Source organism: Diadema antillarum, unplaced genomic scaffold, assembly GCF_040938485.1.
Source record: "Diadema antillarum isolate AM-2024a unplaced genomic scaffold, OU_Dant_1.0 seq00000645_RagTag, whole genome shotgun sequence".
Taxonomy (NCBI): Eukaryota; Metazoa; Echinodermata; class Echinoidea; order Diadematoida; family Diadematidae; genus Diadema; species Diadema antillarum.
In genome coordinates this window covers 275,820-290,503 of record NW_027271559.1, presented here as the reverse complement: position 1 = coordinate 290,503, position 14,684 = coordinate 275,820, and the positions used below count along the sequence as shown (strand labels likewise).

At 38.3% G+C, this 14,684-nt stretch overlaps 2 protein-coding genes across 2 annotated transcripts in view; one reads left to right on the top strand and one right to left on the bottom strand.

Annotated features, from left to right (window-relative positions):
* LOC139736424 (scavenger receptor cysteine-rich domain-containing group B protein-like) overlaps positions 1-2,876 on the top strand; it is a 28,757-nt gene extending 25,881 nt beyond the window's left edge. Inside the window, exons 6-7 of the mRNA XM_071647175.1 lie at positions 1,537-1,797; positions 2,873-2,876. Coding sequence (XP_071503276.1) covers positions 1,537-1,797; positions 2,873-2,876 — 265 coding nt within the window. The remainder of the gene's footprint in view (positions 1-1,536; positions 1,798-2,872) is intronic.
* A 3,375-nt stretch (positions 2,877-6,251) lies between these two features.
* LOC139736420 (uncharacterized) lies at positions 6,252-13,076 on the bottom strand. Its single transcript, XM_071647172.1, has 6 exons — positions 12,712-13,076; positions 11,089-11,258; positions 10,041-10,128; positions 8,153-8,386; positions 7,579-7,670; positions 6,252-7,073 (listed from the first exon to the last, which is right to left on the bottom strand). Exons 1-6 carry the CDS (start codon positions 12,815-12,817, stop codon positions 6,978-6,980), a joined length of 786 nt encoding a protein of 261 aa, XP_071503273.1. The 5' UTR covers positions 12,818-13,076; the 3' UTR covers positions 6,252-6,977.
* Positions 13,077-14,684: the final 1,608 nt, after the last annotated feature.

Genomic DNA, 14,684 nt, shown 5'->3' with positions numbered 1-14,684 from the left:
ATCAACACGAAGATCATGCCGTCGCTGACCAAGTTGCTGCTGGAGCCTATAGAAATACCACTGGCGGTTATGCGATAACTCGAGATACCACAAAACACCACAAAGGCCACAAAACGCAGGGTAGCATCGGGTAGCCTCCGGCCAAGATTGCTCTCCGGAGAAGATTGTGTCTGTTACGACGAAAGACGGTGGACAGCCTCCGGAGAGCCTCGGGAGAATAATTTGTTGTGTCGTTAAATATAAGAATATGATATGTTAAAACATTGAGGGGTGGGAAAATGTATTTATAATATAAGTGACGAAAATATGACGCAATAAAGGAATCACGAATATTGACGAACGCCATGGTTAATGTTAAGTATTTCAGACTAATAAGTTTGAAAGTCACACAGGCTTATGTGCTGACGGTTTTGCAAATACATGTAATCTCTGCGGAGGTTGAAATTTTTATTGGAAAAGTTGTAAATAATTGCCCTCGCTAGAATTGCATTATATCCTCGTCTTCGACTTGGGCAATACAATTCTAGTTCATACAATAATGTCGTATCCTCTCAAGGCCAGTCCATATTATATTGATATTCCACTGCCAATGGTATTGAATGCTTCCAATAAGACAATGTCTCTTGTTTTGTTTTTACTTTTGTCTTGTTTTCAGCAAAGTTTATTGTATAATAGGTGACATTGCAGCTTCTCATTCCAAATTGGGTTAGGTAGTAATACAATGTTAGTTTGTGAAACAAACGTTGTCGTTAAATTATTTTTTGGAGAACATAATTATATGAAACGATTGGTAGTATCGGTATTTGCCTATAATTCCTTTAGTATTGATTTAAAATAATCGTTTTTTTTAAATTGAAATAGCCACAGCGAGTTTGAGAGAGTATAACAAATGCCAGTAAAATCGATGCAATAATAAATGAATTGAAGCGAGTCGCACAAAAAGAAAAGACCATCGTGCACATTAGATCAAGCTGTTCTCAGGATTCGAATGATATTCACGATATTGATGATTTCAAGACTATCAGAAGGGATACAAAAACGAATTCTCGCAAGAGGTATCCAAATACATGAAAGATATTGGTGATGCACATGTACCTGAATCCATATTAGATTCTAAAGTCGAAAATGAAATATATAGACATTAACACTTTGCGATCGTTGGAGAATTGGCAATTTGCTGATTGTGATTGATTATGCAGTCTTGGTGTTCTCTTCCTCCGTTTTTCCCGTCAGGTGGAAGCAATACCCACAGCCTCCAGCAAGACCGCGTATTAGATTGTTTTCCGTCAACAATGTATAAACCACATGTTATAGAAACTGTGATCCATTCAATGCTGTTGTGCACGGCATTCTTTCTCGAATATAAACTGTCTTGACGCAAGTCTTTGTAATGATGTTTCAGCATGTGAAACATCACTGGTGCATTTGACTTAAAGTTTATGGTATTTCATTTCATAATAAATACCATTTTATCAGCATGGACTTTCTCTGTCTCTAATCAGATTGGTATGACCCGGCCACCACCTCCCCGCCCATCAGCATCCGCCTTGTCGGAGGGAGCTCGTACCACGAGGGTCGTGTTGAGATCAATTCCAATGGAGACTGGGGCACGGTGTGTGATAATAACTGGGATGACGATGATGCCCGGGTCGTCTGCAGACAGCTCGGATATTCCACAAGCTACGCACGGGCTGTGAGTGGAGGGGCGTACGGACAAGGATCAGGATCCATTCTACTTGACAACGTTAGATGTTACGGCTGGGAGTCGAGTCTAGCTAGGTGTCCCTCCGACGGATGGTACAGCACCTCCCTGCATGGAGGTAGAAATCTACCTCCATGGTACAACCCTGACTGTGGGCACCAGGATGATGCTGGCGTTCAATGTGCGATTTATTCGAGCTCATCTCTATTGATAAAACCCCTCTCTCTTGATCGTAGTACAGCCCCCCCCCCCCCATGTTCATGTGACTTTACTAATTAGAGCTAATCAAACATAAAGAAAGAAATTTGACGGATCAGACATATTGGTCCAAAATATTCAAATGATACGAAGTGAAGTCGTCATATCACAATCTTATAATCTTGATTAATTACCATACTTTTGGTTGATAATCAGAAAATACGACCCTTTCCCTCTGATCATTGAAAAGTATCAACATGGCAGTGATGTTGCAAACGATTCAGTTTTTTCTGTGTCATTTCACTTTAATGGAAAAAATGGTGTAAAATCGTGTACCCGTAATAAAAGCTGAAACTCCAGCTGGTTCACTGGCAATCAGTGAGATGAACTCCCCAAAACCCTCGTGAACAGTACAGACAAAAGTCAACCAAACTAATAATAGAAAGACTGTCTAGACGGCAGGCTATGAAACAAGCTGGGCATCTCACCCAATCCAGCTGTCTGTAATGTTATACTAGTTACAGGAATGACCAAGAGGTATAATAATACACAGTAGATCAGATCCGGATGGAGGAGAAAATAACTTCGCAAAACTGGTTTAAGTTCCTACGCTTATGGGCGACTTGCTCATATGCGATTCATATCATGTTGCATATCATATAAATGTTCCTTGTTTAAAAATGAAAGGTAGAGAAAGATAAATGGCTACACTGTCTCGGTCACCTTGTTATGAATATGAGAAAAAGGTAGATTGGCGAGTTTTTATCATCGCACTGAAAGGCACTTTCATGCCTTCCAGTCAGAAGCAAAAAGCTTTTGTGAAGTTTAATGGTCGGAGTTATTTTCCTCTAAGGCGCTAAAGCGAGTCTCGAGAATCGCGAAACTGATTTTTGAGATTCATTTCTTACTTTCTATACTCTCCTCGCTCTTAACTTACAACTTTTACCCCTTTTCATCATTTCGTCGACACAGGTGATATCGAGGTTCCTACCAGCCCACCCTGGTCCATTACCTACGATGCGCCGATTCGTTTGGTAGGCGGATCTACGTATCACGAAGGTCGGGTGGAGATATTTCACGAGGAAAAATGGGGTACTGTGTGTGATAGTGGTTGGGACTCGCGGGATGCAGAGGTGGCGTGTCGACAGCTCGGTTACCAGTCGTACGGTGCTCAGGCCTACAGCGTCCCCCGAGTCAATGGCAGCAGACCGTTTCATCTTGCGTACGTCAACTGCGATGGTTGGGAACGCTCTTTAAGTTCGTGTCCCGCGAATCCTTCACCTGACATCTGCACTAAGATGAACAGTGCAGATGCAGCGATTCGTTGTGGTATGAGAAATATCGCCCATATCTCCATGATAGTACATAATATTATTTCATATGTCCTTTGAAATGTTTATATTGTTTTTATCTATTTAAGCTCATACATGTTCATATCACCATCTATAAGGGTTATGGCATGTATTGCTAACTGGTTTACATTGCAACAGCTGGTAAAAAAGGGGGTGGATCCAGGAATTCCGTAAAAGGGGGGGGGGGGCGCCTTTACAAAATCAGAGAGGGCATGCGTAACCTCCGTTTTTCTCTTTATTTCTTTTGTTTTAACAAAGAATAAGGGGGGGGGGGGTCCGGTGCGCTCCCCTGGATCCACCGCTGTAAAAGTTCCTGCGTGATTAAAACGGCCTACAAAATGGTGAGACTTTCAGCTATTTGTTGCTACCCGCTGAGCAATTACTGCATAGTTTCTAAAACTTGCATCAAGCTTTCTCAGCTGATGTTAGAGCTATACCTGGAACGAATTAAACCAGTTCTTTAACTCGCAAGGACTCTCAGCAAAGTCCCAACCCCCGCCCATGCACACCTCACCATGCAGAATACATTCAAACAACAAAAGATTTTGTTTTCATTTTCCAAGGAGAAATTAAAGAAATTCACATTTGTTTTTGTGTCTTTGAAATATAGGAACGCTAGACAATAGTTGATATGGATGCAAAATTATCTAAAGAAAATGCCTTTTTATAAAGATGATCAATTTGGCATTTTCTTGTTGGACCAAAATTAGTGTTTTGCCAATTGGTAGAGAGAAACCGTATACACATGAAATTGTGAATAATATTTTGCACTTCAAGAGACTTTAAACGTAACCCACCCAGCTGTATGAGGCATATTGCTCTTTCTGATTATCATTATTACAATATTGCGGCATGCATTTTCGGTTGTACTCATTGCCAAAAAAAACGTTTGCACTGCAGTACTTGTAATTATCAGTTCCGAATCCACTAAAGAATAGACGAGGTTTTAACAGAAATCAAATACAGTAAACCTCGGATAAGTCGACGTCGAGTGAGTCGAAAATCACTTAACTCGAAGCAAAATAAAAAGTCCCGATTTTTCCCTATGTATTTTCTCTAAGAAATATTTGGATAAGCCGAAGTACGAGAGTCGAATTTCGGCTGTGTCGAAGTAAAACATTTAGTCCCTTTTGTACAAAATACACGTAGTTTACATCACTTGAGCCGAAGAAGATTTGTCTGGCATTCTCATTACATTTAGAGGAGAACAAAAAAATCGGCATGTCGCAGAACCCCGTCCCTGGCCTGCTGCAGGTAAGCATGCACACTCACCGTACCGCTCTGCACGCATGTCGAATACATACACATGTATACTAGTACATGTTTACACACAGTACATCGATCCATATACTTTATCCATACACACAGCACATCCATACTAACGGTTTATCCATGTCAAGCCAGAACTCCTTGGTCAACCAATCGCTGCTTTAATATTTTAGTGACAGGCCAAGTGGGCGGAGCTTGTTTGTGCGTGCCTGGCTGGCTGTATAGTTTTGTTCAATGGAGGTGGGATGGGCCTGGGAGAGTGTTTGTCTCAGGGTAGGTTGACAGAGATGTTGCACCATAGACATAGCACATCGGCACATTGCCACATTACAGCGCAGACATTCTCAGAACTACGTTTAACTACTAGTATTGATACAAATTCCATGTTCAATTTAGAACAAAAAAAAACATTATCTTCAAGAACAGACAAATTTGAATGCAAACACACATACGCACGCACGCACACACACACACACACACACACATGCATGCAAATGTACTATAATACATGTACATAACTGTGAGTCGAAAAAAAATCGACTCTCGCGAGAGTCGAATTTCACTTAAGTCGACGCATTTTCGTCAGTCCCGAGAGCTTCGACTCATGCGAGGTTTACTGTAAATCTGTTTATTTTCGTACAGTCGTGATTCCTGAGAACAGTGCGACTGTAGTGTCCCTAGCCATTGTCTGTGGACTATCCATCGCCCTTGCACTGGTCTTTGTGATTACAACCTCGGTCCTGTGCCAAATGGTGAGATGCTGCCGGTCACTACCCACCATAAGGTGCGGGGAGATGAAAACAAGTTTGACAAGCGCCCCCTTCGACGAACGCATCAAATACATCGATTTAAAGAATGATACCACACTACATGTTTGAATAAATCATCTATGAAAAAAAGTTAACCAGCTAAACCCAATTTCTTTAACCAAACTCTGTTTCTTTCTATGTATTCTTGTCAACAAGTGCCATAATACACACACGTATCACCATGGAAACTTGACTGGTTTTTGTAGCATTACGTAACTTTTCGATTCAAAACTAAAGTACTGTATCGCGTCTTTCCTATTCTCCATGGAATGACATTACCTACTTTGCAAGGTTAAAAGTAATGTGTCAAAGAAAGTGACTGCGTTGGCCGTAATCAATGTCATTTGTGTTTACTCAAAGAATGCCGAAATTAAGGTGGCAAAATAGAAGGCTACGTCTTAAGAAGTTGTGAACTGATTGAGGTTTAATGTACGTGGATTGAGAAGAAGCTGTATACGAAGTCTTATTTTACTCAAAGTTTTGTTTAGATAAAAAATATTGTTATGCATTAAACAATACAATTAAATAAACAAGTTCTTGCATAGAGCAAAAGGACATTAAAAAATGCAGCTACGCATAGAAACGGTATATCTACAGATAACCCATATTGCTGGCATTTTGTGTAAAGCAATTGCTTGATGAAACTGATTAAAAACTAATGAAAAACAAAACAAAACAAAAACAAACTTGCCTTCTCTCTTTTCCAGCATCGACACCTTCTTACTTTCAACACTTTCTTACTTCTTTATTTCTGACTTGTGAACTGAATCTTCCATATAAGGTTAGTCACAAAGTTGTGAATATGTGGGTTCATTTGTAATTGAACTGACAAGTTATTCTTTGTTGATCAGAAATCAAGAGACATGTGACATGTGTCATTCTTTTTTTTTCAGACAGAGAGAAATAAAAATGCTGTGAAACTTTGTGAGCGATGAAACAGTATTTCAATGTATTTCGACCGTATATCATAACTGTCTTGCTTTAAATAACGTGTAAGTAACAATACAAAATGTTTGTGATACTCTTGTCAGGTAGGGCCTAGATCCAAATTTCTTGTTGGATGATCGTCATGTCAACGTAAATTGCTACATATTTTGAAAACCTCGATTTTAATATCTATAGACCTTTTTCATGAACTGTGAAAGTGTAATTCAAGATAAGCATCAAACCTTAATTGGTTGGAGTCCTAACCACGAAGGAAGGAGTAACAAACAAAGCGGACTTTCTGGTTTTCATTTTCGTTTTTGTTTTTGTTTTTGTTAACTCAGCAGAACATTCTATACTCAGTGCTGATATTACAATATGTTTATTCAATTTGATCACAGTGCTCGTACCGTTAAAGAAATATTAATGAATTGTTCGGGTGTACCAGGCCTATATTCAAGAGACAAATATGAATAAACCTTTACTGCTTAAGTGCATGCAAATACCTTCATACTGCAGATTTCTGTCAACGATTTTCTTCTGTTCTTATTTGGTTATTCGTGGACGAGATATCAGTGTAGGGGGTTTTAAATAATGATAAATGACAAAGTAACACTATGACAGATGGTAAAGTGGTTGCGTGTGTATCTTTTAACTTTAAATGGTCAAAAGGATGTTATTGTGTTGCGGTAAGACAGACGAGAGAAGAAAGTGTCACGAGGATTATGGTGTAAGTAGCTTGAGAGCGGCGTAGCGAGCTGCCTGGAATGACTTGGTCGAGAGAGAACGGCGGTATCTGTTGTGGCCATTGAAATTGCCCTAGAGTTGAAAGAAAAATAATATATCATGTATCAACAATTAACAACTTCAATAATAATAATGATAAACAAACACACACAGGCAGCACACAGGCGCATCGACAGATTGATTGATAATCATGATTTCAAACCCGTTCATGTGCGCACGACTCTGCATACCTTTGTTATCACTTTTAGTGGAAATTGAGGGAAGTACTTGGAATATAATCTTTATCATCATTTGCTTCATATGATAATGGCAGCTCTATTCGAAATCATGTAAATTTTTATTGTAGATCATAATGACTCACAAAAAAGCCCTGTCCATTGCAAGTCCCAGAAAACCCTTATTCTATCGTATGTGTGCGTGTGTGTATGTGTGTTTGTAGCGAGCTGAAGTTCCAATGAATCGCACAAGTCACTCTATCAAATGGATATCCACGTACCTTTCAGGTGATACACTAAATCTGACATCATTTAGTATTTCTCGATTAAAATGAAATTGCATGAATGAATACACAACTTACCTCATCGAACTCTTCAGGGCAGTCCTGGGGAATGTTGAATCTTTTCTCATCAACCCCTATCTCATAGTCCACGTATTCAGAACTGAATGAAACTGTATGATAAAAACAGAGCTATAGACATTGAGATCACGTATGATTGAGAGTCAAAATCATTAAAATGATTGTAAAGTATCTTCGGATATCTTTACTGCTTGATATAAAAAATATTATTACCATCATCATCATAATCATGATTATTATAATAATAACAATCATTCTCTTTTTATCATTATCATTGTTATTCTTATTGTTTCTATTATTATCACCTGCATCATCGCTGAGCACTACACGCGTTCCGCCGTGCTATCATGTCACGGGGATTTTCCCAGCATGTAGATTGTTTGGGAAATGGGCAACAATAACTGTATTTCAAGCAGTTTATGACAAAGCCTGTAATGTAATTGCAACGCGTGGTGCTATAGTGAGATAGGGAAAAATGTTGATATTAATAATGGTGAAAACATGTGCTCATCTAAAGAAAAAAACATCCAAAGAATTCGAAGTGATGAGATACATGCAGGGAAAAAAGACTCACTGAGCTCTGATGATTCAGAAAGTTGGAGAGATCCCAACATCTCTTCTTTGAGTAAGAGGTAAGTCTCAGGATCGTCGGGGTTTTTGGCATACGACAGCCATAGCTGACCAGTCATTCCTTCGTTTTCTCCGTCGGTCACATCAAGGTTCATTTTAAAAGTCTCCTCTCTGATCGCATTCGGAGAACCTTTGAATCCACCCAGATTATAGGACGTGCTTTCAGCGATCATCATACCTTCAAAGTACAACACGAATGAGATATGAATACTTGTTTGTTTGATTGGCATCCTTGTGTTGTAAATGGTATGGGTGCTATACCAAGGAGGTACTGGGCGAGCTCGCCTAGTACCTCCTTGGCCATATCTATTGATAGAAATAAAACGATTAATACAGGTATTCTTACAAAACTCATTTAGAATTAGGAGGATAATCCCTAGATTAATACTTTTAAATACTTTTGTCACGCTGGATTGAAGGTGTCTCGCAAGAATATCTCCATTCAAAAAAGCTAATGAAGCCGGTATGTTGTTCAAAAGGGATTTTTGCGATGTAAATCACGGGGAATCGAATTCGCTGACTTCTCTTTAATGTTGGAAAAGTTGAAGTGATGAGTATACCTTCGGCAAGACATAATCGCACTGATAATAGATAGGGCAATGACATTCCTTACTGGTTTATGGAAGTACCTTCTGGCATTTGTTCAGATGTAAAAATTGTATCAAAACACTGTTGAAATTAGATCACGTTCTGGAAACGAGATTTTTTATCAAGGAAAACTGTTTAAAAATTTTACATAAGTTTTGTTACAGTTAGGCTAGTTTTTTCTTCACTTTTCTACGGAATGATATACATTCATGTTTCTTTTTTATGAAAAAAAAAATGTCTAAATATTCATCTAACTCAGTCAAGTCATGATGCTAGAGATGTCTGTATCATCACATTCGATCGAGCATCTTCTTTGGAAGCTTGAGGGCCAGTTCAGCCTGTTTAAAGATCTCCCATGACCGGGAAGGAATCTCTGAAAAGAGATGTTCACTTTTAAGTAAAAGGAAGATGTCGAAATGTTAAGCACGTATAGATTCAATTCAATTCAATTGTTGTTTGTGTTTGCCATCAACAGAAGGAAGAACATTATACAAGGTAATACCTTCATCAATTCAACTTTAAACAAGCTGAAAGGACAAAGTATTCATCGAATGAAATACAAAAACACATGTACGAGTGATATTACAGCGACAAAAGAACAATGCACACTTTGCCATTGTAGAAACAACAACAAAAAGTAAATCATTGTTTATGATGATGAAAAAGAGTGTTCCACTATACAGCAACGATGTAGGACGCGAATGACTGGAACATGAAAAACAAACGACAGCACAAATATACCAGCAAAGCGTGTTTATGCTAACTTGATCTATATAGGCCTACCATTGGATCATTCTTTTTATCTTTGATATTGATGCTGATTATACAACTCATACTATAAACAGTACTTGTTTTAAAATACATATGAAATAAAAAACTCAACAATGCTCACAATAGATCCTAACATAAGAATGTAACGGTACAAACACTAATTGGCCGAAATGAACAGCATGTATGAATGATCAGCATGTATAACCCTTCCACTACTTAACACAGACTTCAAGAGGTGATAGACCAAAGCAGTCTAGGAAAACACACATACAGACACACATATAGTGCCTATCTAGTTCTTTCCTGTGTACTGAGTGTTCTGCTTAGATTTTTCATTTCATCATAGCCTGATTGCACTTTCTGCAGAGTCGAAGCGTTCTTCCACAAGGTGCAATCGAAATAATTCTTACTAATATTATATAATGTAAGAGAACAAGGGGGAGGGGTGGAGGAGGGGTGGTGAGATGTCCTACCATTGAGGCATGGGGTGAAGCTGCTTTGAAGCTGTTCCGGCAGACGGTACTTTCTGCATTCTCCGCTCTGGATCACATAATTCGCTCCCTGATGTGGAAGAAAAAAAGAAGAATGTTCTCATTCAGTTTCAGTTTGTTTCATTTTTCAACTTGTCAAAAGAAACGATCACGACGAAATGAAAGAAATTTCACATGAAACTGTATACAAGAGTACTCATAAGTAATACATAATTACGTAAATATAAGTGTACGTACTGTCGTGGTCATTGCTGAATTCGATGATACAATTAAACTTCAGTGAAGATTTTTAGTAGGATTACATTCGATTGGTGATGATTTTGCTTGCTTACACATCTTGCAAACTATATATCCGATAAAACATTACGCAATAAGAGAGAGAGAGAGAGAGAGAGAGAGAGAGAGAGAGGGAGAGATGAAGCACATGAATCTGCTTTTCCACAATCAAGCAATGTACGTTAAAGTATCGCATTATCGGTGACATCAAATGACGATTTGAAAAAGAGTGTATCGAATGTGACAGGTGGTATCTTAAACCAGTCGAGGTGACTGCAAAATGATTGACACACACACTAATAGCACAGACATGTAGAACACACGTTCCCTCGCTCCATAGAATCTTAAAGGTCCTTTTCACCTTGGGGGACAGTGATTTAAAAGAATTTCAAGATATCACATTATTTTGATGCATATGTGTAGGTTTGTTGCGTCACAAAACATCCTACCATTCTACCATATGACAGTTTTGGGTTTTTTGTTGTTGTTGTTTTTTGCAACAAAGCCTATTAACGAGATACACCTGTATCATTATTTTTCTCTTTAAACCATAACTGCAGACGGTTAAGTCTGGAAACATTTTGATTATAACTACGTTCACATTTTGGGTATTTAACAATACAATACATCGATTATATGGATTGAAATTTTTGCAGTGTTTGTTCTATCCCTATCAAACTCACATTTTAGAACTATTTTTAAGCAAAAAATGGCAGATTATGCCTTTAAAACTACGGAGTACTATTGGTCTCACATTTGGCACATCTACAATGAGCTCGTATCCGATAGTCAAAGTCTTTCCCGTGGAGTCGAGTACAGAAAGGGTATAGTTGGTGTAGTATCGCTCGTTGACGTAATCAAGAGCTGAGAGCGCACGATGTCTTCCTCTCACGACCACGCTTCCTGAGTTGGACTGGATGCCCACTATGAGAATGATAGGCATAGTACCATGGACAAAACAATCGAGTGACGAAATAATAGTTACACTCAGACGGTGATCCTAAACCTCGAGGATATCTTCAAGGATAAGCTCGTAGTTAAGCACAAAGTGTAGACACACTCGCTGATAGCTGTTAAAACTGAAGTTAACTCAAAGATATCCACGAGATACATGCCATGTATAATTACTCAGAGTAATGCTCTCGATATTAACGAGCCGCAGGGGTTTGGAGGTTGGAGGTCTCCACTCGTAGTTATAGCATCGTTTAGACACAACTACGGGGGGGGGGGGGGGGGGGGGCGGAGGAAGGGGTAGTGAGCCTATCCTTGAGGTTAGCTGCCTTCGAGGATAAGCTTCATCATGTGAACACGCGTCGTATATAGTTCGGAGGCCAGAGCTTATCCTGGACGATAGCTATATCCTCGAGGATAGGATAGCCGTCTGAACGTCTTTCTTACGTACGTGTTTCGCGAGTTACATAGAGTTACGCAATGGACATCTAAACAGAAGTATAATCAGTTCGAAGACTTTTAGCGACACTGACACATCTCAACTAATACATTGATCACATTTTGTTTTTCAGAAACAACGAAAAATCTAAAAGTGCAGTAATGATATTTGAAGGAATTATGTCTATGTCTGTGTGAAACTTCCACGATATGTAAAGACATAGAACAAGGCTGGTTCTTTTTCACTATTTACAACAGATATAATTGTCACTTGCGTATACATACGTCGTATTTTCTGAAATCCGAATGATTCCCTGATACAGTTTTGGGACTTGAACGTTGATGTTCCTGTCTGTATATGTCTGTCATATGTGTTTTAAATATTCATTGCACTATGTATAAAGGCAAGACATCACCTGGAGTGCTCTGGCTGAAGAAAAAAAGAAAAAGAAAAGAACGACACTTTGATTGAAGTATCAAAGAAAAATTTTATACATAAAGCTTCTAATAAATGAATTCTGTAATATTTGACTTCATCGTACCAACTCTCCCCTTGTGCATACCTCCAGCATGTCTTAAATGTACGTGTGGCTTTCCACCATTAAAAAGAAGCATGGAACTCACATATAGCTAAACTAAAATCTACAATTCCTTCCAGTAGTTTTGGCCCATGCATGTGTACTGCCACAATATATACAGCAAGCCGCCACTGATTTATTGTTTATTTCAAATACAGAAATGCTTTGGAGCCATACGGAACATTCCCCGCCATTTTCGATTTTCAACATCATGCAGTAAATAACATTATGTTTATTCATTTCTTCCTCAATTCAATTTCTTTGTACTTGTATAATATTTCAACGTATGGAGAATATGTATGTATCATTTGTTCTTTTCTCTTCCTATACGTTTGTACAATGTCATTGTTTGTAAAATATGAAATAAACGAAATGATTTAATGTAATGAAATGAAGATGTTAGTGCTTACCCTGAGTTACCGTATATTGCTTCATGGAACAATAAGGTGTCGTCTCAATCACGTAGGCTTGTGAGAACGAGGCCAGACAAATGAGAAAGAAACACGTGATAATCATGGTTTCTAGTGAGAAAAGAAACTGGATGATAAGACAGAAATCTAGACTCGTGTTCTTCGAGTATTCACACTCCTTTAGCCAGCCACACCCTCAGATCGTCTCGTCAAGCAGGTGAACTACAAAATGGGCTTGAGTGAGAGAACGCGGACACACAAAACCAGAAATGACTATTCCTTACGACTTTGAAATCCAATCACTATCAATCGGTGAGCAACGATAGCTGCTTATAAAATAGTGTGATGTGGCGTGGCGTGGAATGGAGTTGTCATGTATGCAAATGGTCATTATCATGTACATGTTTTTAAGGTTCAACAGTCTAGTGTATCTCTTGCTTGATTGGACGTCCCACTATTGTAGGTCGGTCGTAGGGAAACTGTGGGCGTGGTCGTATGACGTGAGGTTGTCTATTTGCTATATAGGCCTACTGTACTTCAATATGGTATCAAGGGTGTTGCTGGGTGCAGGCTAGTCTCCCTGGGGTGGCAAACCTTTTTGTGCAAATACCCTCTCTCTCCCTTTCTTTATCTTATTTTATCGGATGATATCGTAAAATACTCATTTTATAGGCGACAGATGACTTCATGGTTCTTGAGATGTGCTTATCTTTGACATAAGGTGCAAATATGTCGTCTAATAATTGGTAAATCATTCCACCCCCAACTCATTTTCCTTTTGATAAATGCAAAGGTATACGTAACGATTTATCAAATACGAATTGTATTTTTTTGAATATTCGTAGTTTCTAAAGAAATTTCGTTCACTTCAGTTTATTTCTCTGGACTACCGATACTAACCGATCTCAGGTTTACCTTTGAGACGTAATTTGATGAGACTCTGCAGGCTGTTTTCTTTTTTTTTTTTCATTACCGGATCATTGCAATTTAGTTGTTAATGTCAGAAAAGAATAGAGACTGAGGGGAAGGTGTTGCCCTCTATATTCAATTTTAATTCCATTAAACTGTTTTATTTAATGATTTTAGTAGAATGAATCCTTTATGGGAGAAACTTTTGTTGACATAGTGCATGTTAGCTGCTTGAAAAAAAAAATCATAGTCGGTGTAGTTTCCAGCTCCAATACATCACGTCGTGACAATTTCATAACTGAATTTAATCTTATATCAAAGATAAACCAATATTTAGTAGCAACCCTTCTCTCATGTGGGTGATTTAAACCTATATCCTGTAAAGTCTAAAAATATGATATTTTTTCACAAGATGTGGTAGATTAGCTTCCTTTATTATCTTATCTATATATCCACTATATACGTATCAGTCCATTCTGCTTCTTTGCTTGATAATTATACAAAAGTTAATTTCAAAGTTTGAAGAATAATAAAAATGAATATGATAGTTTCCCTTTAATACAATAAGCAAGCACGGATATCTGTCATTCTTTTGCTCTCTTTCTCTCTCTATTTTTCAGTTGATATGCGTGTCAGCATGTCATAGTGCAGTGAAACCCCGTTATAACGAGGTCCGTGGGACCGGCGATATTACCTCGTTATAACCGGTACCTCGTTATAACCATACGCATCGTAAACAAAGAAAAACACAAGCATGACGTCATATGCCCGTCAATCAAACTTAAGAATGTGCTTTGCGTTGTTATTACACCATTATGGATCGTTATTATTGAGAGAATTTAAGGGAAATTATTTGTGAATTGATTAAAAAAAAAGACGAACAAAATAGGGGTTGAAATGCGTTAATTCGTTATTTTTCTTCCAAATGTCTCATCGCATAATACAATTTATAGTTCTTATTATTCAGTACAGCTGTATTTCATGATATAGTGAAAACTTCCATGAATAACTCGTGATAGACAGCTCAAGTAATCTCACATGAAGTAACTGTCGTTTATTTCGGT

Coding starts and splice junctions, on each gene's coding strand:
- LOC139736420 (XM_071647172.1), bottom strand. CDS start 12,817: ATGATTATCACGTGTTTCTTTCTCATTTGTCTGGCCTCGTTCTCACAA. Junction 10,129..11,088: donor TCATTGTAGATGTGCCAAAT/GTGAGACCAATA, acceptor CTTCCACATCAG/GGAGCGAATTATGTGATCCA. Junction 7,074..7,578: donor GCCCTGAAGAGTTCGATGAG/GTAAGTTGTGTA, acceptor TTTCAACTCTAG/GGCAATTTCAATGGCCACAA.